This window comes from Sebastes fasciatus, chromosome 17 (assembly GCF_043250625.1).
Source record: "Sebastes fasciatus isolate fSebFas1 chromosome 17, fSebFas1.pri, whole genome shotgun sequence".
Lineage (NCBI taxonomy): Eukaryota > Metazoa > Chordata > Actinopteri > Perciformes > Sebastidae > Sebastes > Sebastes fasciatus.
The window spans coordinates 3,015,536-3,040,877 of record NC_133811.1 but is presented as its reverse complement, the minus strand read 5'-3'; the positions used below and the strand labels follow the sequence as shown (position 1 = coordinate 3,040,877).

Genomic DNA, 25,342 nt, shown 5'->3' with positions numbered 1-25,342 from the left:
CTGGCATTCTTCTGGAAATCAAAAAATTCACTCAATTGAACACAACAAAATAAAATAACGGCGTCGGTTTTCCTTTTGAGTACCAAATTTACATAAAGTATTTCTGTTCAGGAAACTTTCAAAAATGTCTTCGGGAGCAATAGACCTGTAAATTAAAGTGTTGATAAAAACTGGTCTTTTAAACTTTTTTTTTTTTGTTTGTTTTAAAAGCTGTAATCCTGGTAACACTTTAAAATACAGCCTGCCTACAGTGTAATGTTGTATGAGTCAGGTAGCCTACAACAAGGCTGTGGAGGATGAAAGGAGAAATGAATAATTTTTAATGTATTTTTGTAAATACTGGTCATTTAGGGGGTAGAGTACTGGAAAACAAAACGGAGGTTTGGGAAGAATAACACTGATATTCTGCAGAATCTGTCCAGTTATTATGTACAGTGATAATATGCTACTAAAACTACTCTCTACAGTAAGATAACTGTTTTGTTCCCCAGTACTGAAACCTGGTAACGGTATATGGAATATTCGTTCATCAATGAACTTAGTCCTGCAGACTGTCGCTCCGTCTGCACGCCGAAGTTGTCAGGCCCTGGTGGAGGTCTTGCTGTGGTCTTTAGAAATCATTTTGACTGCCGGTTGGTTAGCACTGAGTCTTTCCCCTCATTTCAACTTACTATGACTAACGTTGGTCGGTTGAAGACTTTCTATTGTATTTTAATTTACCGACCCCCTGGTCCATCTGTCTGATTTTACTGAGTTTTTATCTTTGGTTATAAAATTGGACAAAGTTTTATTTCTGGGTGATTTTAACTCCTACGTTGATGATGCTACCTCTATGGCTGCATCTGAATTTCTTGATATTACTAAGTCTTTTAACTTTATACAACATGTTTCTGGGTCAACTCATACAGCGGGGTATACTCTGGACTTTCACACAGTCTAACTATTGGTAATGTTCGGACTTCCCTGTCAGCGATCATAAGTGTGTTCTTTTTGATGCTTCTTGTAATTTGGATCTGCTGCCCCATAAACATTTGTCTCGCAGGCGCATCATCAACCAGAGCACAGCTGACAATTTCACAGCTTTGTTTGACCCTGATGTGCTGTTAAACTGTTTTGATGTGGAGACCTTGGTCCAGATATTTAATGAACTGTGCTCCTCTGTATTGGATATAGTATCTCCCTTTAAATCCAGACAGGTCTCCTCTGTCAAATCCTCACGTTAGATTAATGAGTCAACACGCAGTTTTAGGCGAAAATGTAGGAAGAGAGAGCGCTTATGGAAAGCCACCAAACTAGAGGTCCATCGGCTGCATCTTAAAGGACTTTTAATCAATTTTAATGAAATGATGAAGGCTGCTAGGTCTGCCTATTTTGCCAAACTTATTTCAGCTAACTAAAGAAATTCAAAACTTCTCTTCAAGACTATAAACACTATTGTGTCTCCTACCGCTCTACAAGTGCCGGTCTTCTCCAACACTGATTGCAATAACCTTCTTAGTATTCAGTATTTACAAAAATAAATAAAGTAGAATTTATTTGAATTCATTGTATCACATCAAGCTCTGTGATAGTCTGGCGACCTGTCCAGTGTGTACCCCGCCTTCGCCCAATGTACCCTGAATAGGATAAGCGGTTACAGATAATGGATGTATCACATCTACATTTCAAGCACCTTCAACCAACCCTCTCTTCACTCTGTGTGTTTACCACCAGTTCCCTCTGACTGTAAGCTGACCTGGAGAAGAGGGAAAGGGAGAGAGGGAGAGGAGGTAAAGTAGGTGGTGTCCACCTGACCGGCTCCAGCTCCAGCCATGCATCATTAATGGACATGCATCATTGATGGTGTCCGCTGCCCACAGGTGGAGCGGTATAATCCCCTCTACATTCACCCCCAGGGCCTGTAGACACACACAGATCCAGGTCTTCACAGTAGTCCACTTTGTCTGCTTGATATCTATGTATCCATGTGTGGCTGGATAATCTAGTTTCTAGTTTAGCTATCAGAGGCTATTTTCAGGTAAATTCTCCTCCAGACACAAAAAAACTCAGAGACCGATGACTGGCACCACCGGAGCTGCTCCCCCGACCGCCGTGCTCGGCCTGGGTCTGGACATCAGTGGACGGTGGCATCAGAGAGCCGTCCAGAAGAGCAGAGCTTTGGTCCAGAACTACCTGCTCACCAGCTCTGTTCACCCTCCACCCACAGCAGGAGGAGGAGGCCGGGGGACCAGGACCCCGCTGAGGCTGCCAGCACTAGTAGCTACAGCCAAGGGGCATCGCAGGCCAAGCAGCATGGCTCGTCTCAGGTGAGCTGCACATCTGACTGTAGTTCAGTTTATATGTAGCCCCGGTTTACATTCTCATCACTGAGCTAAGCATCTGTTTCTTTGAGAAAGTCCTTTCCTCTGGGTTCTTCAGACATCTCCAGTTATTCCACAATAGCCTACATACTATTTGAGGTTTCTACTAGAACGTGTTTACATCCTTTAATGTTAAAAAAACACTTTATTTTTCTCATCCTGTCTGTATGAATAAACCTGTATTCACCCTCGGTCTGAAACCTCGGTCGGACCTTTAATATAATTAGACCCCCCCCCCCTCATAGAAACCAAAACCGTTTTTTTTGTACCAGGCTGTTAACATGTTTATTTCTGCTGTAAAGTCAGGCATTTTAGCATGGGGGTCTGTGGGGATTGACTCGCTTTGGAGCCAGCCTCAAGTGGCCATTTGAAGAACTGCAGTTTTTGGCACTTCCACTTTGGCTTCAGTTGTCAGCCCAATGTATGTAGCTTAATGTATAATGTAGCAGACCGACATGACTATCAATCTTCTCATCTAACTCTCGACAAGAAAGGGAATAAGGGTATTTCCTAAGAAATGTCAAACTATTCAATTCAATTCAATTTATTTTGAATCCTTTTAATGTAAATGAAACCAATATTTTTTTGTTTGTATGTGTGTATAGCATTTCCTCTTCCAAACTGAGAGCACAAGGATAGAGTTTGTTAGAGTTTGTTTTTGTCGTACAGACTTTATAGCACTCTCAAGGCTATATATCAGGCTATATAAATAAACTGACTTTACTGAACACATTTACATATAATTTAAGTCCAATGTGTATTAAATTATATAACACATATAAACTGGCAAAAACCATCCTTAAAAACAACACAAAACCAAGGCCTGAGTCCCATCAGTGTGCTAAAGGTCCAGGACACCAGGTGCAGATCATGCAGCTTCGCTGCTGCATGTTTGAATGTGATTAATCACCTGTATGTCATCTCCACTCTCCCATCTCCACGGCCTCTATTCATGTCAGCAAAAGTGCCTGTCAAAGGTTCAACGCTTGACTGGAATTACAGTGTAATTGTTTCCTCTCTGGTCCGTCACAATTTGATAGCATAATGTAGGCCACTTCTACGCTCCCACCCCCCCCGGTTTGCTTTGAATACAGAAGGCCAGCGAACAGTGTGTCATAAATCTCAGGTGTGGAAGCTGATCCATCGCCTGATGCAGCACCCACACTGGCTTCACTCAGAGGAGGGAGAAACTTGAGTGAGGGCGCTCGCGCACACACACACACACACACACACACACACACTTGAGGCTCTTAAACACAAACACACTCACCTCACTGTCTAACAGAATATTGGCCTCCACTCATCCAAGCAGAGCAGGTTTTGAATAACCATCAAATAGATGAGGAGAAAGAGGAAGAGTTCTGATGCGTGAACATTTTTATTTGTCTTGTTAGCCTTGACATAGGGCTGTCAATCGATTCAAATATTGAATCGCGATTAATCGCATGAAAAAAATGTCTGTAAAGGGGAGACTCGTGGGTACCCATAGAACCCATTAACATTCACATATCTGGAGGTTAGAGGTCAAGGGGCCCCTTTGAAAATGGCCATGTCATTGGTTGGTACCAATGGATTCATTAAGTTTTGTAGTTTTATATGATACCAGTACCTTCACTCTAGCTCCAGAAAACATTTTGGCCAGGATGGAGAAACCGGGTGAACATGGACAGGAACGGCCGGCCCTGAGGGAGTTGGGAGCAGAGCGATATGCCTGTTGATGTACAGAAGGAACTGTGTAGAATAATTAATCAAAACAACACGTTTCACATGCATAAGCATAAGCGGGGGGGGGGGGGCTTGACAGACAGAGAGATTGCAGCGGGGTGCGCTGTGCCGGCTCTCTGTTTATATACTTATCTCATGTGCACAAATTGATTAATGAGTGGGACAGAACATGATAAATGTTTATGTATGTATAATATTGTTATCATTATTTTAATTGTGGTGAAAACCGGGACAATTTGTTAGTGACTGTTGAAAACCGGAACATTTGAGTGTTTTACAGATATTTGTCGGGACTCCGGACACCCAGCTTGAAACCGGGACAGTCCCGGACAAACCGGGACAGTCCCGGACAAACCGGGACGTTTGGTCACTGTATACTCTTCAGGAATTATGGCTTATGCCTTTGTCTCAGGCTCCTACTGTTGAAGTGTCCTTGAGCGAGACACTAAAACCCAGAGTTGCTCCCCGGACGCTTCATAGCAGCCCACTGCTCCCAATGCTTATGATAGGTTAAATGCAGAGGTCAAATTTAATTTATGTACCTGTATGTATATGACAAATGTAATAAAGTTTTTTAGTTTAAGTTTTTATATGAGTCTATACATTGTTTTTCAGGAAAACCCTGCACAGTAGCTATACCTTGAAAGCATTGCTGGGCCTAGGTTCAGCCTCACACAGCTGCTAGCATGGCTCTTTATTAACATATTCTAACCATATTCCTGAGAATGTTTTTACAACTAAAAACCTGCATTACTGTCTCCACAGCCTCAGTGAGCCGTCCCTCCTCACCCCGAACGAGAACATCCTCTTCGAGGGATTCTCCAGCAACCGTCGCCCCAGTGTTTTACAAAACCGACCCCCACCTCCTCCTCCATTTTCCAAGTCATCGGTCCTGCTCCCCTTCAAGACCTGCCACCCACCCGGGACCAGCCAGCCCCATCAGCAGCAGAGCCACCAGCAGGTCCAAAGCTGCAGCAGACCAGCCTACATTCACTTCTCCCAGGCCATCCAGCCCGGCTCCAAACCAAGACCAGCGAGGCGTCATTCGCACAACCCTGCCCTGAGTGCAGAGGCGGTGCAGGGTGACCTCCGACCTTTGGTGATGCAGAGTCGCAACTCATCGTCTCGGGGAGAGCCTTTGTCTGTCGTTGGGAAGCCTTGTCTTCCGAGCTGCAGTGAACGTCCCACTCTGGCTGCTGCTGCCGCCGGTCCAGCTCGCACTCAGCTTCATGTGTTTTTGCCCACGGAGGCTGAAGGAGAGGAGGTGGACAGTGAGTCTGTGGATGAAGGCTTCATGGACGAGTTGGACAGTAAGATAATTTCTCTGAAGCTCCAGCAGGGAGCACCAAAGACACTTATGTACCACTAATACAACATCCCCTGTTGTAGTACTATATGGCCAAAAGTATATGGACAGACCTGTCCACATACATTTTGGGTCTGGGGCTGTTTTTTTATTATTTGAGCTAGATTCTTTCATTCAAATCTGCTGCAGCAAACTATGGTATTTTAGACGATAGTGGGCCTCCAACTGTGTGGCAGCTATTTAGAGAACACCCTTACCTACTTCAACATATCAACTCATTTATTTATTTATTTTTGATTTTGGCAGGTTCCATCCTGGAAAGCCTGAAACCAGAAGAGTGGAAGCTGTTACAGCAGCTTGTTAAAGCCCTTTGTTTCAGAATTAAATGTCCAACAATCATGTGTAATGTTTGGTTGTCCACATACTTTTGTCCATATAGTGTACGTCTTTAAATGCAGCCTGGAGAGGACCCAAACGTTCATACAGTATACACTTTGGTCTTCAAAAAGGCGATGCATTGAACCTGAGAGACAAATTAAAACAGAAACGGAAGTCACACAGACTAATAAGCTAATTACCCAAAACAAATATGTGTAAATATGCCTGTATATATAAATTATATGAATGATTTCTCATTCAAACGTGGTCACTCTCTCGCATTGAGAAGGTTAAAGACTCCTTGTTTCATAACTATGAAACACAGAAATACATTTTTCAGAGTTTCCACAAAACAAATATAACTTTTTGTTATATTTGGTACTATGAAAGTATAATTTTCATGTATTATTCACATGAATGTACAAACATTTCCTTTGCTACCCTGTTCCTGACAGCTCTGCTAACCATAAGTCATAATCATTTGAGCATGTGTTAATGTAAACACAGTTTGTTGTGCAGACTAATTTGGATTTGCTTCATGGAGGCAATATGTCACAAATATTGATCATGAGGAAGGAGTGGAGGCTGGGCTACCTGGATGTAATAATAATAAGTAGTAAATCTACCTTTACAAAACAGTTTCTGAGTATTGTGCTTATTATTAATTCATGCCTTCACCAGTATTCCATTTGTGTTTAGTATGCTGTGACTATAATTGTCCACCTGTTGCAAAGCCAGGAGGATTTCCACACACAAAAGTATACTTTTCGACAATTTGTATGTATGTCTATATATTTGTCACACCTGTCATTGCTCTCATTGTCTTGTAGAAAGGCTCTAATGATCGTCAAAAAAACACACCTGGCCCTGCAAGAAAGACTAACCTCACCTCCAAAGTCTTTACTGAATATAACAGTGAGACCATAATCATGAAAATATTTAATATTTCAGACATTAAACATATGATTTGCAATCATGCTAACCAAATGCAATCATGCTAACCAAATGTCATTGTTTGCTTGTAAAGTGAACTGTTTTTCATGGAAAAGGTTAATTTAAATCACCTGACTCTGTGTCACCGCCCATTACAAACAATTCAACCAATCAGAAGTAGGAGAGGGATGACATCAGCTATTCCACTTCCCCAATTGGACTAAATTAAAAACATATATCTATCTATTTGTCCTGTTTTGAATCTTCATCATGCCTTCATCATGCCTTCCGTCCCTGCATGTCCATCCTCTGACAAACTCTAACATGCAGTGACCATTTCCCCGGAGAGAATTTCAAAAATGTTCAATCAGAGCTCTTGGTTTTACCAAATGGTTTATGCTGGTTGAAGAAGTGATTTCTTCTCTCCTTCTGCTTCAATCAAAATCAAACCAAGGTGCTGGTCCGACCCTGAAGCTACAACGTGTAGATTAAACCTGTACTGTCTGTGGTTAAACCTGGTTAGCTAACATGATAAGCAGGGCTGGTTTAAGGCATAGGTCCATATAGGCGGTCGCCTAGGTCGCCACCCTCTGGGAGGAGCTGGTCGCCCTCAATTTTTTTTTTTATTAATTAATTAATTAAAAATACATTTAAAAAAATGCTGACAGGTGCCCTTCCTCATTTTCTGCATTGAATTAACAAATGAACAAATAAATAAAGAAAGAAATACACTTTTCTCCGCTGTAACTCTCGTCGTAGTGAAACTGACTAAACACTTTTAAGCCAACAATATCAGGGACCAATTGTTTATTTATATTATAATAACTACAGTTATTTATGAATTTAAAAATGTTAATTTTTGTCTTAAAACAGTGACGCACCAAATCCGAATTTTGCCTAGGGCACCAAAAGGGCTAGAGCCGGCCCTGCGTGTAAAGAGTTTGTCTTCTCTTTAGTCATCCTATCCTTGCTTCATTTATAACTTCTGTATTCACATATTATTGTGTCTAAGTGAGTAATGGGGATAACAATTTCTGAAATTGGTCCAGTATTGAGGGAGAGTGTTGTGCATTGCAATCCTTCGGAGCAATTCCTCAACATCAATGTACGTCTTTATAGTCAATTAGTCCATTTAGTCCACTAAAAGTGTTTTTGCCACTGAAATGCTCATATTGTTATTAAAAGTGTTTAACAACCTTATGGAAAGAACCTACAAAGAAATAAAACCTTTTCTTGATCTGATCTGTTTGTGTCTAACCAAGTCTCGCTCTAGGAGAAGTCTCCTCTCTGATCTCGCGAGAGACTTGTTGCCGGAAGACAGCGGAAGCGTGAGTGAGAGTTGGAGAGAGCTATGTGCCTTGTCCTGCCGTGGCGCGAAGCAGACAGCAGAGTGGAGCTTTATTCATGTTGTTTTGTGTGTACTGTGAGAATATGGGGAGCATATTTTGATACTCTATCATAATATCTTTATTTAATATTTCAGAGGTAGCGTATTATGGACCAATATCCCTATAATGCTCCCACTTCTTGTCATTACACCACTACCACTACTACTATACCGCTGAGGAGCACACCTCAACAGGGAGCACATCTCCACAGCACACCTGGAGGAGTTGGTTGTGTTGGAGTACAGAGAGCCTGGCTGTAGTTCATCTTAAAGAATCAAACTGCAATGGTTCGTGTTTGTGCATTTCCCAATTGTGGCAACAAAATGTCGAGCCACACTTCTCGCAGCTTTCACAGACTACCTCTGCTGGATAAGGACAGACGGAAGTTGTGGCTGGATGTGCTCCAGATGGATCCAAACACTCCTGTCCAGACACTGCGCCTCGCTGACCATCGAGTCTGCAGTGACCACTTCAACCGGGATGACTACAGCCAGCCGAGGAGGAGAGCAAACATTATACCAAGACACTTTTACCTCAAGAAGAATGCTGTTCCGAGAGTGGAGAGACCTGCTGCAGGCATAGTGGAGGTAACGTGATCAGCTCAAGTTCTTGTGTTCATCTGGCAGCAGTACACATGACAGCATGACAGGATAAACAATCACGGTGGTGCAAAATATCAAGTGATTCATGACTATATAGATTAATTCCCCGATTGGCATTGTCTGGGGAGGCTAATAATGTTGCCAACATGTGTGTGCATGGTGTAAAACTGTCATATTTATGCCTATAAAGGTCCCATATCCTGCTCATTTTCAGGTTTATGCTTGTATTTTGTGTTTCTAATAGAACATGTTTACATGCTGTAATGTTAAAAAAAAACTTATTTTCCTCATACTGTCTGCCTGAATATACCTGTATTTACCATCTGTCTTAAACGCTCTGTTTTAGTGCATTTCAATGGAATTGCGTTGCTAGGCAACAGTTTGGGTCCATGTTTACTGCCTGTCAGCTGATGTTATTCACATCCACTGCAACAGGAAATAAACTGGGACAAATTTAGAATGTTTATGTTTAAAACCATGGAATGGTCTAAATATTGTAGATTTGTGACATCACAGATGGACAGAAATCCTAACGGCTTGTTTCAAACGCACAATTTCTGATTGCTGCTGTGTGTATTTCTCCGTATATTGAGCGTTTTGATGGTTAAACAGTATTTATAGAGCAGTTAAACCTGCTTTATAATATAAAAGACATGAAAATCTCACTTTTTACAATATTGGCCCTATAAGACCATTTGTATGCCTACATTTGGTTACTGCAATGAATACTGGCAATGACTGATGATGGTAGTTATTCAGTGAGCCCTAATGCACGGTCTGTTCTAATTTAAGTCGACATTGAATAATTCTGACATTGCCGATCCCTAGCTCTATGACTGTGTAATGATTACAGTTCACATAGATTATAGAGTCTGACAGCCAGACTTGCCAACCATGAGATGTAAATAACAAGATAACAAAACAATAAGTAGCTACACTACAACAGCATTTTTATGGTAAATAGGCCTACTTTTACTATTAAAGCTTCAGTAGGCAGAATATTTTTTGGCATCATTGAGCAAAAATTCCATAATAACCTTTCAGCATATTGTAATTCAAGTGTTCTGAGCGAAAACTAGACTTCTGCTCCTCCTCATGGCTCTGTTTTCAGGCTTTAGAAAATCTAGTCCGTGACAGGAGATTTGGCCAATCACAGGTCATTTCAGAGAGAGAGAGCGTTCCTATTGGCTGTCAATCACTTGCGTACTCCAATCAAACGGTCAAACTAAGCAGCGCTGATCAAATATGAATCAATATTCTGTTACTGTAATGCCTATTTCTCTACTCAGATGTTTTCAGAATCATCGTGTAGTGTGCTATTTAGCTGTAAAATGAGAAAGTTTGCCCCAGCTGGTATTTCCTCAACTGATCTCAACATGGCTGCCGGGTGACACACTTTCTTATTTTACAGCTAAACAGTACACTACAAGATGTTTCTGAGAACATTTTATGCGAGAAATAGGCATTACAGTAACAGAATATTGATTCATATTTGATCAGCGCTGCCTAGTTTGACCGTTTGATCGGAGTTTGTGAGTGATTGACAGCTGCTCAGAGACGGCAAGGCTCCAGATCAGCTCTGATTGGTTGTCTTCCTCCGGTCTGTGAAATCCTGCAGATGCCGTTAGGAGCACCGGAGGACACAGAGGCACATGATTTTTTTCAGATTACCTGTCTCATGCACTACTGTCAGGATATAGTGACCGTTTTGTAAAAATGCATTTTTTAAATCATATTTGCTCCAATTCTACTTACTGCAGCTTTATATAGTCTTCAGTGCTTCCCTGCTTGAGTATTTCTTTCTCTGGTATTCTCCATTTCTCTCTCCATCTCTCACTCACTGAAGGCCCACAACGAGACAACAGCACCACTGAGCTCTGAAACCCATCATGAGACTTTCATTTTGTGTTGATTTTGGCTTTCCCTGTGGACCAAAGCGGTAGGATAAATGATTAGAGCAATGTGGGTACCAAAGCTCTGTTCCTGGCCGGAGCTTGGTCTGTACTTGGCGGACTGGTTGATGCCGGAGGCCCCACTGTAGTCTTAAATGAAGGAGTTTCTGGTGAACCTGCATGATTTCGCCGGAATTCACTGATGGTCTCGTTTGCATATATAGGTCATAGAGACATCAGTATTAAATTGAATAACCACCCAAAAACTCCTTGTTGTAACTTTAATAATACACAATATATAATCAACAAATAAATTATGATGTGTTTTGATGGATATAGATTAGACTGTATCGATCTCTTGGTGAAATTCACAAGCTACCTTGCAGTATATATATAGCCTAGTTAAAAAATAAGCCCTGCCTTTACCAGCTGCAACATTAAAGTGATGTGATGTCACAATGAATACTTTTACTTTTGGTACTTTAAAGGACCAGTGTTTAACAATTAGGGGGATCTATTGGCAAAAATGGAATTTAATATTAATAAGTATGTTTTCTTTAGTGTATAATCACCTGAAAATATGAACGCTTTTTTTTCGTTACCTTAGAATGAGCCGTTTATATCTACATAGGGAGCGGGTCCCCTTCCATGGAATGGGCAAGGCTGTTCCAAAACAAAGTACAGGAGCTACAAGATAAAAGGCCTTGATCAGATGATCGGAGTAGCCGACAGCTAAAAAAAGGGCTTCACAGCTACTATATACTGTATGCAGGGGCCTGGCCGTGCAAGGCCTTGTAATTTATTAGTAAACTATTGAAATCAATTCTGTGTTTTACTGGAAGCTGATGAGAGGAGGCAAGAATTGGGGTGATGTGGGGCCAACGACTAGATAAGGGATAATGTACAGCGAGCCGGTCGTTGTTGTGAAATAAACCCTGACAGGGCGATGCGGCACTTGGGTCTTGCATCGCCCTGAAGGGGTTTATTTCACAGAAATGACCGGCTCGCTGTACATTATCCCTTTTATTATACAGCTACTTACTTAAGAAATCAATAATTTGACACAAAAACCATCAGAGTCTGACATCAGAATTGGGCCCATAGCAACGGTCTGTTATACATAGCAACTGTCTGCTATAAAGAAATAACAGACCATAGCAAGCTGTGATCAACCAATCGGAATCGAACATTCAACAAAGCTGTGTAATAATTTTTGTTAACACTCTAGCCGCTACATTTTGCACCAGTTGAAGATGAGCTAGAGAGGACTGAGTCTTGGTAGCGAGCTCCTGTAGCTTGACAACTGCCAAAAAAAAATCAATGAAATATTGTACTGGGTGGAAATTTAGTGTTGGTCAATAGACTGTATATAAGAAGTGGATGTAGTCACCGTGATGTCACCCATTGGTTTGTGGACTACCGTTTTGAAGCTTTGAGTTTGGCATTTCGGCCGTCGCCATCTGTTTTTTTTGCAACCAGAAGTGACACGAGAGGGTGGAGCTAGGTACCACCAAATGCTGAATAAGGAATTTATTTTTCTTATCACGCTGATTAATGTTCAAGTGTTAATTTTTCTGAAATGCTTGGTTTTAATTTGTTATTTGTTGCTATAGAGTGGTGCAGGGATGACGTATTTTTGTAGACCAACCAGGAAGTTAGCATCGCCCTGGTTCCCTCGACAAAAAGCCAATAGGATTGTTCCATTGGGTTTTGGATTATTGCAGAAAATAAGCTCTGTGGCAAACAAACGTTTATGATACTCACATGTTTTGTTCCGTAAAATAATCTCCTCAAATGAACACCACTTTTATGATTTTTTAAGTGTGAATGCAATCACCAGAAGTTAAAAGTGAATGTTAAGCTATCAAGGAACTACACCACAGTCAATGAGCGCGAGTATACACAACAAGGCTGTAAAGGTGGAGGAGTCGACGTGGTGACGTTGAGTAGTCTCATTTAGCCACTTGTTAGCAACCGTCTTTTTTTTTTTTTTAAGTTATTTTTTTGGGGGCATTTTCCATTTTTATGACAGGACAGTGGATAGAGTCTTGAAAGGGGGGAGAGAGAGAGTGGATGCGGAAAGGGCCACAGGCCGGATTCGAACCCTGGCCGCCGCGGTCAGGACCAAGCCTTAATACATGGACACCCGCTCTACCAACTGAGCTAACCCAGGCGCCCGCAACCGCCTTTTTTAAGACACATAAAGGCTTCAAAATGTACAAGTGGGATATTTACTGATGTACTTTGTTGTAGAACAAAACGTTAAAATCTCTTCAGCTTGTGTTAACCACAGATCTTATTTCAGGCATCTAACTAAAAACCCATTGACTTCCAGACAAGAGAACTGGTAGTGCTAAAATGTTAACTCATTTCTGGGTTTTAGGCAAGGAAAAAAGGAGATGTCACGCGTCATCATTGCGTCATATCATTGGGTAACAACACGTGCAGTAAAATCTGGTCTGCACACGCCGAAATTGAGTCAATAGCAACGCACGACTGCAGCTCCAGTTACACTGCTCATGTATCATACCCCATTCAAAGAACGTATATTGATAAGAAGTGAAAGTCAATTTTTTGTTCCTTTGCAATGTCAGAGCCCAGCAGCCAAGCTACGCTTCCACCATTTTGGACCGAAATCGACTACCGGACGGCAGTAAAACGTCCGCCTACAAAGTGTTCTATTCTATTGTCATAATTTAAATGTCTCTACTGAAATACCATTTTAACTATTTACTTATTTATTTATTTATTAAACTTTTTAGCCCGGCTGCTTCCCAGAGGAGCATAAAGTGAGCGATGGACATAAATGGAAGTCAGAAAAATCCAACACAGATTTTTAGAGCTATCTCAAACTTTTTCATGTCAAGGACCTTCAAAATATATGAACAATAGACCTCAAACCATGGATGTAAAAGAGGTTGTGTCTTGTACTTTTGCTTTGCGTGTTAGTAAATAGCCTAACGTTACAACTACGTTAAATTCTGTTCATTTTGTGCGTGCTTCTACTGGCTGATAGCTGGTTGTTTGGGAACAGAGACGTTAATACATCCACCACGGTACAGGCTTACAGCATACAGCCCATGGGTGTATTACAAGATAATAAAGAGATGAATTACAGCCAATATATCCATTATTACAGCCGCATACAGCTAGCAGGAAGCTGGCAGAACCGGATATGTCATATCAGCTTGCAGGGCGGTGCAGTCCCGTGGGACTGTCATTATGCCGAGGAAAATAACTCTGGATTCAGCTATTAATGAACAGTTTATAACTTGTAGGACATAATGATTTAACTGAGGGATATTTAAGTGTACGTACTGGGAAGTTGGTTTACCTCCAAAAAAATGATCCTCTAATTTCCAGACGTTTCTTTATACATCCATGACCGCAGACTCATTGCCGTTTTCAGTCCAAAATGGCGGCAGCGCTACCGCAGTGCCATCTAGCGGCCGTTGTCAAAAAAGCACCTGAGATTCGTCTCTTTGCATCTATACTCTTTGCCCCATACCTCAAGACCGTGTCCCAACCTCCTTCAATAAGCCTTGGTTTTAGGACTCATTCCTGCACCTCTCTATAAAGATATGGTGAGACTACATGATTAACAGCTGTGATTCTCTCTTGCTAACAAGCTGCGGTCTTGCTCGGCTCGCGATTGGTTCGGGACCTCGATACTGGCTCCACCGCCCAAACACTACTGCAAAGACTCTGGCTCCAAATTACATCAAAATCCGAAGATGTCAGCTCCTGTATACGGGATATTTTGGCTTCACTTCTGTTGAAGGAAGTGGGGATGCGTCGTCCATCTTTATATGCAGTCTATGGGCCAAACAAACATTTAGAATTGAGCATGTAGACCTACGTACTATTAAGCAAAGCTGGAGCTAAAGCATTCATTAGGACATTTGCACAATCAGTATGGCAGGAAGACATCTATATACTATACAAAGATATGTTGGAGCTAGGAGGATGGTGGGCTCGAAACGAATAAGGGAAGAAAATATCATCACTCGTCTGAGAATAGGTCATCAACCAACCATCGATTATATAAAATAAACCGGATAATTCTCACGCTGTAGCCAACCAGAAACAGTCCAACATGTTCTACTTTGTTGTAGAAAATACAATAGAAACACCGTCTACAGTAAATATGTAAGGCAGAACACCATAACTTTTCATTGTCTCTTGGGGAAATGAACTGGCAAGATATGCTTTGACATTATTAAGCTTTTAAAAGAAACTGATTTAGCTCAAATAATCTAGAGGTGGGCGCCTGGGTTAGCTCAGTTGGTAGAGCGGGCGTCCATGTATTAAGGCTTGGTCCTGACCGCGGCGGCCCGGGTTCAAATCCGGCCTGTGGCCCTTTCCGCATCCACTCTCTCTCTCTCCCCCCTTTCAAGACTCTATCCACTGTCCTGTCAATAAAAATGGAAAATGCCCCCCAAAAAAATAACTAAAAAAAATAAATAATAATAATCTAGAGGTTTCCAGTTATTTTCTCCACTAGCCATAAAACCTCAAAGAATTCCAGCATAACCTCTTGTTCCACCCTCCAGTCCAGTAGGTGGCGGTAATACACATCTAAACTGAGTTGACAACCGCAAATAAAACTACAGATGAAGAAGAAGACAACGCTCTGCAATCAGATAGACTGGGTGAAAGGATGTAGGCTAGTAAGGGACCGTATTAAAAGTACTTCACGGTTGTAGAGATTATTTTAAAAGCACATAGTCGCATTTTATGTGCTAAACTCTTGCATCTGGATCTTGGAGCCAACATGGCTACGACGGAAACAGGCGACGGACACAAACCGCTGAACACCAATCAAGAGGCGTCTGTCCAAGTCGCTGGCGCGGTAATGTTCCTCACGTTGTTACGGCTCTGTACAGCTCCTATAACGTCGCTATATGAACATATTGGTATATCTAACAAATAGAATGGTTATTTAATCAGCACAGTGGCTCGTTATTGTGTCGCGTGGACATAAAGGCTCGTTAACGGTAGCGAGCTAACGGACACATAGGAAGGTGTGCGGACTGGCTAGCTAGCGTTAGCTTAGCAACTGGTGAGCTAGTTGTGCTCTTGTTTACAGGTCATGTAATTAACATATATCACCAGAACATGGCTGAATCAGAGGGAGTGAGCCAGACGGAGGTAATGAAAGCTCTCATCTCTAATGTAGCTGGTGGCTGAACAGCTGTGCAGCAGTGAGTGAGGCTAGTTGTGTTTACGGTGCATGAGCAGTGGTGCTATATATCAGTAACAAGCTAGCTGATGTCATGTGTGTGTGTTTGGTGGGAATGAACAGTTCAAACACTGCGTGCTGATGTCAGTTCACATTTAAACAAGCAGTGTTTTATAATAGCAATGTTTTTATACATGAATGTTGGCTATGATTACATTTAAGATAGCTATTCATTGGCTATATATATATATATATATATTAGTGGAAGTAGTTGTACTTTTAACTTTAACTTCTGCACTATTTTATGGCTTAGATTCTCTTTTTTAAACTTGCGTGGTTTTCCTTTTAAACATAATAATAATACAACTTTATTTATAGACTATAGCACCTTTACTAACAGGGGTTTAGTATTTTACAATAAAGTGAAGAAACAACATAATAAATAAAACAGGCAAATTAAGTGCAAACACTGCGCAATCAAATGAATAACAAAAAAGAGGCAGCAAATAGCAAGAAGAGGTATGCAAAGAATAATAGAATAAGATAAGATAGAACTTTATTTATCTCGAAGGAAATTCTTGTGCCAGAGATTGCTCAAAAATACAACAAAATTACAACAAGTTCAAGTGTATAAAATAAAAAAGTACTATTTCTAGCACCAGTGCCTAATAAAATAACAATTAAGCAAGATACATTTAGTAAAATTAGTAAATAAGATAAGTTAAGTAAAATAAAAAGGTAAAGAAAGCTAACAAACAGAAAAATAAGTAATATTGCACATGCTAGATATTAATATTGCACACAATGAAGAGTGATATTGCACATGAGAATGTAAAAAGTAGTATTGCACATGATATTATATTTGTACTCTGTGTCCGGTGTCTATCATTGAATATGTCAATGATGGAACAAAGGAAGGCATAATAATGATAACACATGTCAAAGATAAGAATAAAACAAAGGAAGAGTTACTGTTAAAAGCAATGTTGAACAAATACGTTTTCAATTGTTGTCTAAATGTGCAGAGTGCTTGCATCTCTTATTATTTCTGCATATTTAATGAGCATTGTTTGGAGGGAGGGGCGGCACGGTGGTGCAGTGGTTAGCACTGTCGCAGGTTCAAAACCTGGCTTTCTGTGTGGAGTTAGCATGTTCGCCCTGTGTTAGCGTGGGTTTTCTCCGGGTTCTCTAGTTTCTTCCCACAGTCCAAAGACATGCAGGTTCATTGTTGACTCTTAATGTCCCGTAGGTGTGAGTGTGAATGGTTGTCTGTCTCTGTGTCAGCCCTGTGATAGTCTGGAGACCTGTCCAGGGTGTACCCCGCCTTCACCCAATGTCAGCTGGGATCGGCTCCAGTCCCAAGATTGACAAAATCATTAGTTATCTGCTTACACTTAAAAAAAAAGGGGAAGAGCAAATGTTCGACTTCTGCTTTTCAAAATTACGTTTTTAGGGGTACATTTCCCTCTTTAGTCACAGATATTGTGACTAGTGCTGTCAATCGAAAATATTCAATCGCATGATTGTGTATAGTTAATCCCGATTAATTGCATGATTGTCCATAGTTAATTGTGATTAAGCGCAAATTAATTGCAAATTTTTTTATCTATTCAAAATGTACCTTAAAGGGAGATTTGTCGAGTATTTAATCCTCTTATCGACATGGGAGTGGGCAAATATGCTGCTTTATGCAAATGTATATATATATTTATTATTGGAAATCAATTAACAACACAAAACAGATATTGTCCAGAAACCCTCACAGGTACTGCATTCAGCATAAATATGCTCAAATCATAACATGGTAAACTGCAGCCAAACAAGCAACAACAGCTGTCAGTGTGTCAGTGTGCTGACTTGACTATGACTTGCCCCAAACTGCATGTGATTATCATAAAGTGGGCATGTCTGTAAAGGGAGACTCGTGGGTACCCATAGAACCCATTTACATTCACATTCACATATCTGGAGGTCAGAGATCAATGGGACCCCTTTGAAAATGGCCATGCCAGTTCTTCCTCGCCAAAATTTTGCGTAACTTTGGAGCGCTATTTAGCGTTCTTCCCGACAAAACTAACATGACATGGGTGTTACAAATCGATTCCTTAGGTTTTCTAGTTCCATATGAATAACATTAAGACTGAGCCCACAACAACCTCTGAAAGACAGAATATCAGCTGCGAACGCCAGAAGGCCATTGGACTGTTAAGAGGGTGATACTTTATGTAATAAAAGATTGATACTTGATATCCGTGTATCGATACAATATTGCCATGCAAAATATCACGATACAATGCTGTATTGAATTTTTTTCCACCCCTAATTTGCATGAATGAGGGGGGAATTCAATACATGCAGTCTAATACAACACCATCACTAACTACAACCTCAACAAAAAAGTTGAATTAGCACCTCTTGGAAAGTTTTATGAAAAAGTGACCGTTATAAGCTTTGTAAAGGAAGAATTTATGGCTGAGCTGTTGTATTGGATTGCATTAGAATGTGTAAATGTGCCTAATAAAGTGTCTAGAAAAATAGAAGATGATGACAAGATGAAACTTGAAACAAGTCTTTTCATAGTATCATTAATAAAAATAGAGGACAATAAAATGAACACCTCCAATAAATATCCAAAAGAAAGCTAACGTTATAAACACCCGTGTTTAATCATGCAGTCGTCACTTGTGTCTAATGCAGCTCTGAGGAGAAATAAGACAGAGCAGTCACCTTCATTAGGTGCAGGAATCAGTATAAATATACGTGGAAGGTTTATACATATATATATAAATCCTATACTGATATTTGGGGGTTGTATTTGTAGGACTCCTTTTTCAAAAAAAGTCAGTATTCTGGTATTGTACATAATGTTAATTGTTTATTGTCTTACACAGGTAACAGTGTGGACGGACGAGTCCATGGAAGCTGTTTCAGAGCCGGGAGCATCAGTGGATGTTGTAGACCCAGAGCTTGTTCGTGAAGCTTCTCCTAGACTTTCTGAATATGGAGAGGAGGATAACTTTGTTGATGTTGCTGCAGAAAAAGAAATGGAAAGTGAAGAAATTGAACATGAAGAGAGTGAGGCCGCTTCACAGTCGTATTTCTCCACAGAAGACACAATCAGTACAGTTTTGGTTCATGGTGGTGAGCCAGGGAGCACCTCAGAGTCTGAAAAAGAAGAGGGCGTTGAGGTGAAAACCGAGGAAGAGTTTGAGTTGAACGAAGAAAATGTGTCAGTAAAGGACAACCGCTTAGAGGAAAGTCCTGCAGGACCTGATGTCAGCGAGGACACAAATATGCACAAGAGTTCTGAGGAGCAAACAAACACAGACGTAAAGGTAGACCTAGACATCGACACCAAGGAGGACGTGGGCACACAGCAGGAGAAGGAGCCTCCTGGCAGTAAATTCAGGGTTTCTACAGCGGACGACCTCGATGAGATGATGGACATTGGCACAGTGGATCAGGTGGAACAAGAAGCTCAGATGAAGGAGGAGCAACTAAATAGTTTGATGGATGTGGATTGCAGCCGTTCACCTGCCGATTTAAATACAGGTAAAGTTCAAGCTGAAGTTTTATCACAAAGGTTTTGTGTTTAATGATGCAGAGAAACCTTTTCAACCAGCAAGTGTTAAGGCCCAGACATATTAACCTGACATCTAAGAACTAGCGGTGACCAAGGCTTGCTTTCCTCACTTCCGTTTCTCTTCTCGTGCAATGATTCGTTTAAGCTGAACAGCCAATCAGAGTGATTTCTCTCACCGACGGGCTCCGCCACCGATTCAACATGCTGTTCGGCCGGAAAAACTAGACCGACAGACGCTCAACGACGGCCCCTAAACTGTCTGATGGCCGACCGTCAGCTTGGTTGTCGGGGCTTTTAAATGATGCAAATAGGGCTGTATATTGGCAAGAATCTGCCGATATGATGCGTTTCATGTTACGGGGGTAATGATTCAATTTATTGTGATGTATTGCGATACTGTAAGCAAGGTGATATATTGTGATTTTTTTTTTTTCATATCTATTTTTAGAAAACTATCATAAGTATAAAGAACACAATATATATAAAACGTGTTAAAAAATTCACTATGCGAAATGGCTACTATGGGGTCTAACATCATTACTCATGAATACAATTGGGCTCATTGGATCCACAAGAGTCTCAAACATACAGTGATATCCAATTTTTGCAATTCCAAGCAGAAATATGCAGAATATGCAGAAATATTCAAATACTCAAATACGTCCTTTTAGAATAGGTGAAAATAACACATTTGTACTGCATGCGAAAGACTACTTGGTTTTTGCCCAAAACTGCCTGTGATTATCATAAAGGGGGCATGTCTGTAAACGGGAAACTTGTTGGTACCCATAGAACCCATTTTCATTCACATATATTGAGGTCAGAGGTCAAGGGACTCCTTGGAAAATGGCCCTGCCGTTTTTTTCTAGCCTCAATTTAGCGCAAGTTTTGACCGCTATTTAGCCTCCAGTGCGACATGCAAGAATGCCATGGTTGGTACCAATGAATTCCTTAGGTTTTTCTAGTTTCATATGATGCCATTATCTTCACACACTACAACCTCTGGCCAGCGGGCCATCGGATTTTTATAAGGTTAATTAAAGATCGATACAGCGTTTTGGAGAATCAATACAGTATCGCAAAACATGATACTCATGTCGATATTTTCTTACACTCCTAGATGCAAAGCAAAGGTTGTGTGTTTTGGAAATTGTGGTGCACAAAATCACAAAGTAGACATGTTACTACTAATGGGTTATTAGTAACCTTGCTTCATGTGTGTTTTCTTATGATTTTTGCTGTGGATGCCTCCACTGCTGAGTGTCACATTCATGCAGAGCTTTTGGAGTAAACAATTACAATAGTTGATAGCAGTGAACAGTTTAAAAGTTTGATCCCATTGTTTACAGAGCTGCTTATTTAATGAATCATGCATTCTTAATTATGGTCTAAGCATTAGCCCCTTTGAAACATAGAATACATAACTTTCCTGGCTTCATCTTTCTGTGAAGGTAAATAAAGCACTGCCTCTGTAGCATCCCATTCATTTCTATATTTAAAATTTTCCCCTCACAGCTTCAGTGACGGAGGACAGTAACTCTGTTGAGGAGGAAGCTGATGTTAAACCCACTGTATTTCCACCGCCTGCAGAGGGGGAGCAAGTGGAGGACTTGAAAGTGGCTTTAGACTTGATGCAGTCCAGCTCGTCTCCGGTGTCTGAAGCCACGGCTAGTACAGGTGAGTGACCTCAGAGCAATGGTGCTTGGGGTAAAATGAAGTGTTTAACACCAGCGTGTGATTAAGGTATGCCATTCTCATCCCACTTTAGGCTGTCGCGATTCCAGAAATGTAGTAGTCGATACTAATACCAGTGATATTCTATGTTACAAATTCAATACCGCAGTAAAAAGCAAAAGTAAAGCAATAAATCCCATGTACTTCAACATACACTCCTTTATTATATTATTTGCATACAGTTTTTGTTAAGAAGTTAAACAGGTCATAATTCCCTCTCTGTATCTATTTTATCTTGCTGTGAACACATCTTCAAACAACTGCCAAAAAACTAGATTTTTACAAGATTACATTTGAACACATCATGATAATGTTGTATAATTTACCTTTGCCCAATACTCATTTTTACTGAATATAGCCTGAATATTGTAAATCAATGGCACCTCCCGTGTTGTAATCGGCAGGACTAGAGCTGGTTAACGTTAGCAGTAAGGCAAGGCAAGGCAACTTTATTTGTATAGCACATTTCAACAACAGGGCAATTCAAAGTGCTTTACAGAAACATTCAAGAACATTGCGACAAAATGCAAAAGAACATTAAGAAATAATTAAAACAGTTATAAAAACATAAAGACATTAAAACATTAAAGATTAGAAAATAAAAACAAGCTAAAAATAAAAGCTAGGATAGAAGCTAAAATTGCATAAAACTCAGAGTAAAAGTTATAGTGCAGTGTCAGATCATTATCTGGTTTAATGAAAGGCACCCGCAAACAGGAAAGTTTTAAGCTTTGTTTTAAAAGAAGTGAGAGTTGGAGCGGTCCTGCAGGTTTCTGGGAGCTTGTTCCAGATATTTGGTGCATAAAAACTGAATGCATGTTTAGTTCTGACTCTGGGGACACTAAGCAGACCTGATCCAGATGACCTGAGAGGTCTGGATGGTTCATAACACAGCAGAAGATCAGAAATGTATTTTGGCCCTATACCATTTAGTGCTTTGTAAACCAGCAGCAGTATTTTGAAATCAATTCTCTGAGAGACAGGCAGCCAGTGTAGAGACCTCAGAACTGGACTGATGTGATCCCCTTTCTTGGTCTTAGTGAGGACTCTAGCAGCAGCGTTCTGAATCAGCTGCAGCTGTCTGATCGATTTTTTAGGAAGACCGGTAAAGACGCCGTTACAGTAATCAAGTCGGCTGAAGATAAATGCATGGACTAGTTTTTCCAAATCCTGCTGAGACATCAGTCCTCTAATTCTTCTTATATTCTTCAGGTGATAGAAGGCTGTCTTTGTAATTGTCTTAATATGGCTGTTAAAGCTCAGGTCTGAGTCCATGACTACACCAAGGTTTCTGGCTTGGTCCGAGCTTTTTAACATCACAGATTGTAGGTGAGCACTAACCTTCAATCTTTCTTTTTTGGCTCCAAAAACTACGACCTCAGTTTTGTCTTTGTTCAGCTGAAGAAAATTCTGGCACATCCAATTATTGACTTGTTCAATGCAATCACTCAGTGCTTGTATTGGACTGTAGTCTCCTGGTGATAGAGTTATGTAAATTTGTGTGTCGTCTGCATAGTTATGGTAATTTATTTTGTTGTTCTCAAAAATCTGACCCAGTGGGAGCATGTAGATGAAGAGGCCCCAAGATGGAGCCTTGGGGAACTCCGCATGTGATTTTGTTCAGCTCAGATTTGCAATTACCTATAGACACAAAGAAGTCCCTGTCTTTTAGGTAGGATTTAAACCAGCTGAGTGCTATGCCAGAAATACCCACCCAGTTTTCCAGTCGGTCTAGTAATATACTATGGTCAACCGTGTCGAATGCAGCACTGAGATCCAGTAAAACTAAAACCGTAGTTCTACCACTGTCTGTGTTCAAGCGGCTGTCATTGAAGACCTTAACAAGAGCAGTCTCAGTGCTGTGGTTTCGTCGAAAACCTGACTGGAAGACATCAAAAGAGTTGTTTAGTGCCAGAAAGCTATTTAATTTTTGAAAAACTGTTTTTTCAATTATTTTAGACAGGGAAGGAAGATTTGATATCGGTCTGTAATTATTTACTACTGATGAGTCCAGATTGTTCTTTTTGAGGAGTGGTTTGATGACAGCAGTTTTCAGGGCCTGTGGGAAGACTCCTGAAACAAGAGATGCATTAACAATCTGTAAAAGCTCTGAGACCATACAATCTGATACTTTTTTGAAAAGGCCTGTTGGCAGAATGTCAAGGCAGCATGAGGAGGATTTTAGATGTTGTATGATTTCCTCCAGGTATGTCTGATTTATTGGATAAAACTGTGTCATGGTATTTGCGCCAGGTTTAAGTGGACGCAGGGGAAACAAACATCCTGTACCTGCTATGGAGGAAGTGACTGCTTGTCTGATTTTGTGAATTTTTTCTGTGAAAAAGGATGCAAATTCATTGCAGGCCCTGGTGGATAAAAGTTCAGAGGCTACTGACACAGGAGGGTTTGTTAGCCTGTCGACAGTAGCAAACAGGGCACGTGCATTGTTATTGTTTTTGGTGATGATGTCAGAGAAGAAGGACCGCCTTGCATTTTTCAGTTCTGAATTATAAATGCAAAGTCTCTCTTTATAGATGTCATAATGAACTTGTAGATTTGTTTTCCGCCACTGGCGTTCAGCTTTTCGACACTCTCTTTTTCCATTTCTTACCAACATGGTATTTCTCCATGGAGATTTTTTCTTACCAGAGACAATCTTCACCGTTTTGGGTGCAATGGTATCAATAACATTTGTCATTTTAAAATTGAAATTATCTACAAGCTCATTGACAGAGGTCCAGGGGAGGGTGGGTGTGGAAGAGAAAGCCTGAACAAATTGATCACTGGTATTTTCAGTGATATACCTTTTTGTGATTACCTCTGTCTTATCATTTCTGTGCACAGGAAGAGTATTCTCAAAGAATACACATGAATGATCAGACAGAGCAACATCCATCACTACAACCTTGGAAATGTTCAAGCCCTTTGATATGATTAAGTCCAAAGTGTGTCCCCTATTGTGTGTGGGCTCTGTCACATGCTGACTCATTCCATAGTTATCAAGAACCTGACACAGTTCTTTGGCCCCTCTGTCCTGTTGGTTGTCAACATGGATGTTAAAATCACCAACAATGACTACACAGTCAAAGTCAACACAAATTACAGAGAGCAGTTCAGTAAAATCATCAAAAAAGTTTGCACAGTATTTAGGTGGCCTGTAGATATTGAGAAACAAAGCTCGAGAAGAGGAGTTCAGCTGAAGAGCGACATATTCAAAAGAAGCAAAATGTCCATAAGATATCTGTTTGCATTGGAGAGAATCATTAAACAATAAGGCAACTCCACCTCCATTCTTATGCATTCTAGCTTCGCTCATAAAACTAAAGTTGGGAGGAGTTGACTCGATAAGAACAGCTGCACTGTTATTTTGGTCTAACCAAGTTTCAGTTAAAAACATAAAATCAAGCTTGTGCTCAATAATAAAATCATTGATTAAAAAACTTTTTCCTGCCAAAGACCTGACGTTTAACAGGGCTAGCTTTAATGTGCTAGAAGCATTATTATTATTTTTTGGGACATGGTTTGGCTGGCAAGGAATCAATGCTAAATTTGATAAATTAGCACAATCAGTAAAAATCTTCCTGTTTCTTTGCAGATTCACCATTCTTTTTCTACTACTTATTAGAACTGAGATAGAATAAGCTCTCATCACACAGGGCCCCAGCTTATCCTGGAAACAGTCACGTGTATCATTAGCCTTGAAGCCTGGACCCAGCACATATCAATCTGTGCTTGCAACATTTTGTAAAGGAACATCCTTATCAGGCTGCGGAGACAGGCTGATTCCACTGTGGAGGGGATGGAGGTGGTGGGGGTCGTGCTTGTGGAGATAGTGCCAAAGTTGTTCGAGGTCGACCTCGTGGGGGGATCATGGGAGAGAAAATGGGTGTAGGGCGGGGAGTAAGTTTAGTTCCAGCATTGACCCGCTCCTTCATGTGGTCAGTGAACTCCAAGAGGGGGGAGGAGGGAGAAAGGGTGATAAGCGAGGATGAGGACGCCTCCTCTTGTCTCTGCTGTATCCCAGGGCTGGCTTGTGGTGGGGGGTGAAATGATTCTCCTTGAGGTCCCCTGGCACATTGTGTTGTGTCTTCCTCCAGTGGTGATTCCTCTTGTCTCGCGTCCTTGGCAGAGGGAACAGATGAATGACGCAGGAAGTAGAATAGGTTGGAGTTGAACAATTGTACTCCTGACTTGTTTAGGCAGAGTCCATCTGCCTTGAAGAGATGTCTGCGGTCCCAAAAAAAGTTAAAATTGTCAAT

The 25,342-nt window shown here is 40.8% G+C and overlaps 1 protein-coding gene across 4 annotated transcripts in view; it reads left to right on the top strand.

Moving 5' to 3' along the window:
• The first annotated feature begins 8,026 nt into the window (after nt 1-8,026).
• LOC141753959 (zinc finger MYM-type protein 4-like) overlaps nt 8,027-25,342 on the top strand; it is a 42,081-nt gene continuing 24,765 nt past the window's right edge. The window contains exons 1-3 of one of the 4 annotated variants that reach the window (XM_074612669.1): nt 8,027-8,677; nt 18,658-19,318; nt 20,940-21,026. In XM_074612669.1, coding sequence (XP_074468770.1) covers nt 8,375-8,677; nt 18,658-19,318; nt 20,940-21,026 — 1,051 coding nt within the window. In that variant the 5' untranslated portion in view covers nt 8,027-8,374. Of the gene's footprint in view, nt 8,678-15,177; nt 15,736-18,657; nt 19,319-20,864; nt 21,027-25,342 lie in introns of those variants that run through there. The other 3 variants (XM_074612668.1, XM_074612670.1, XM_074612672.1) reach the window with 3 other exon arrangements.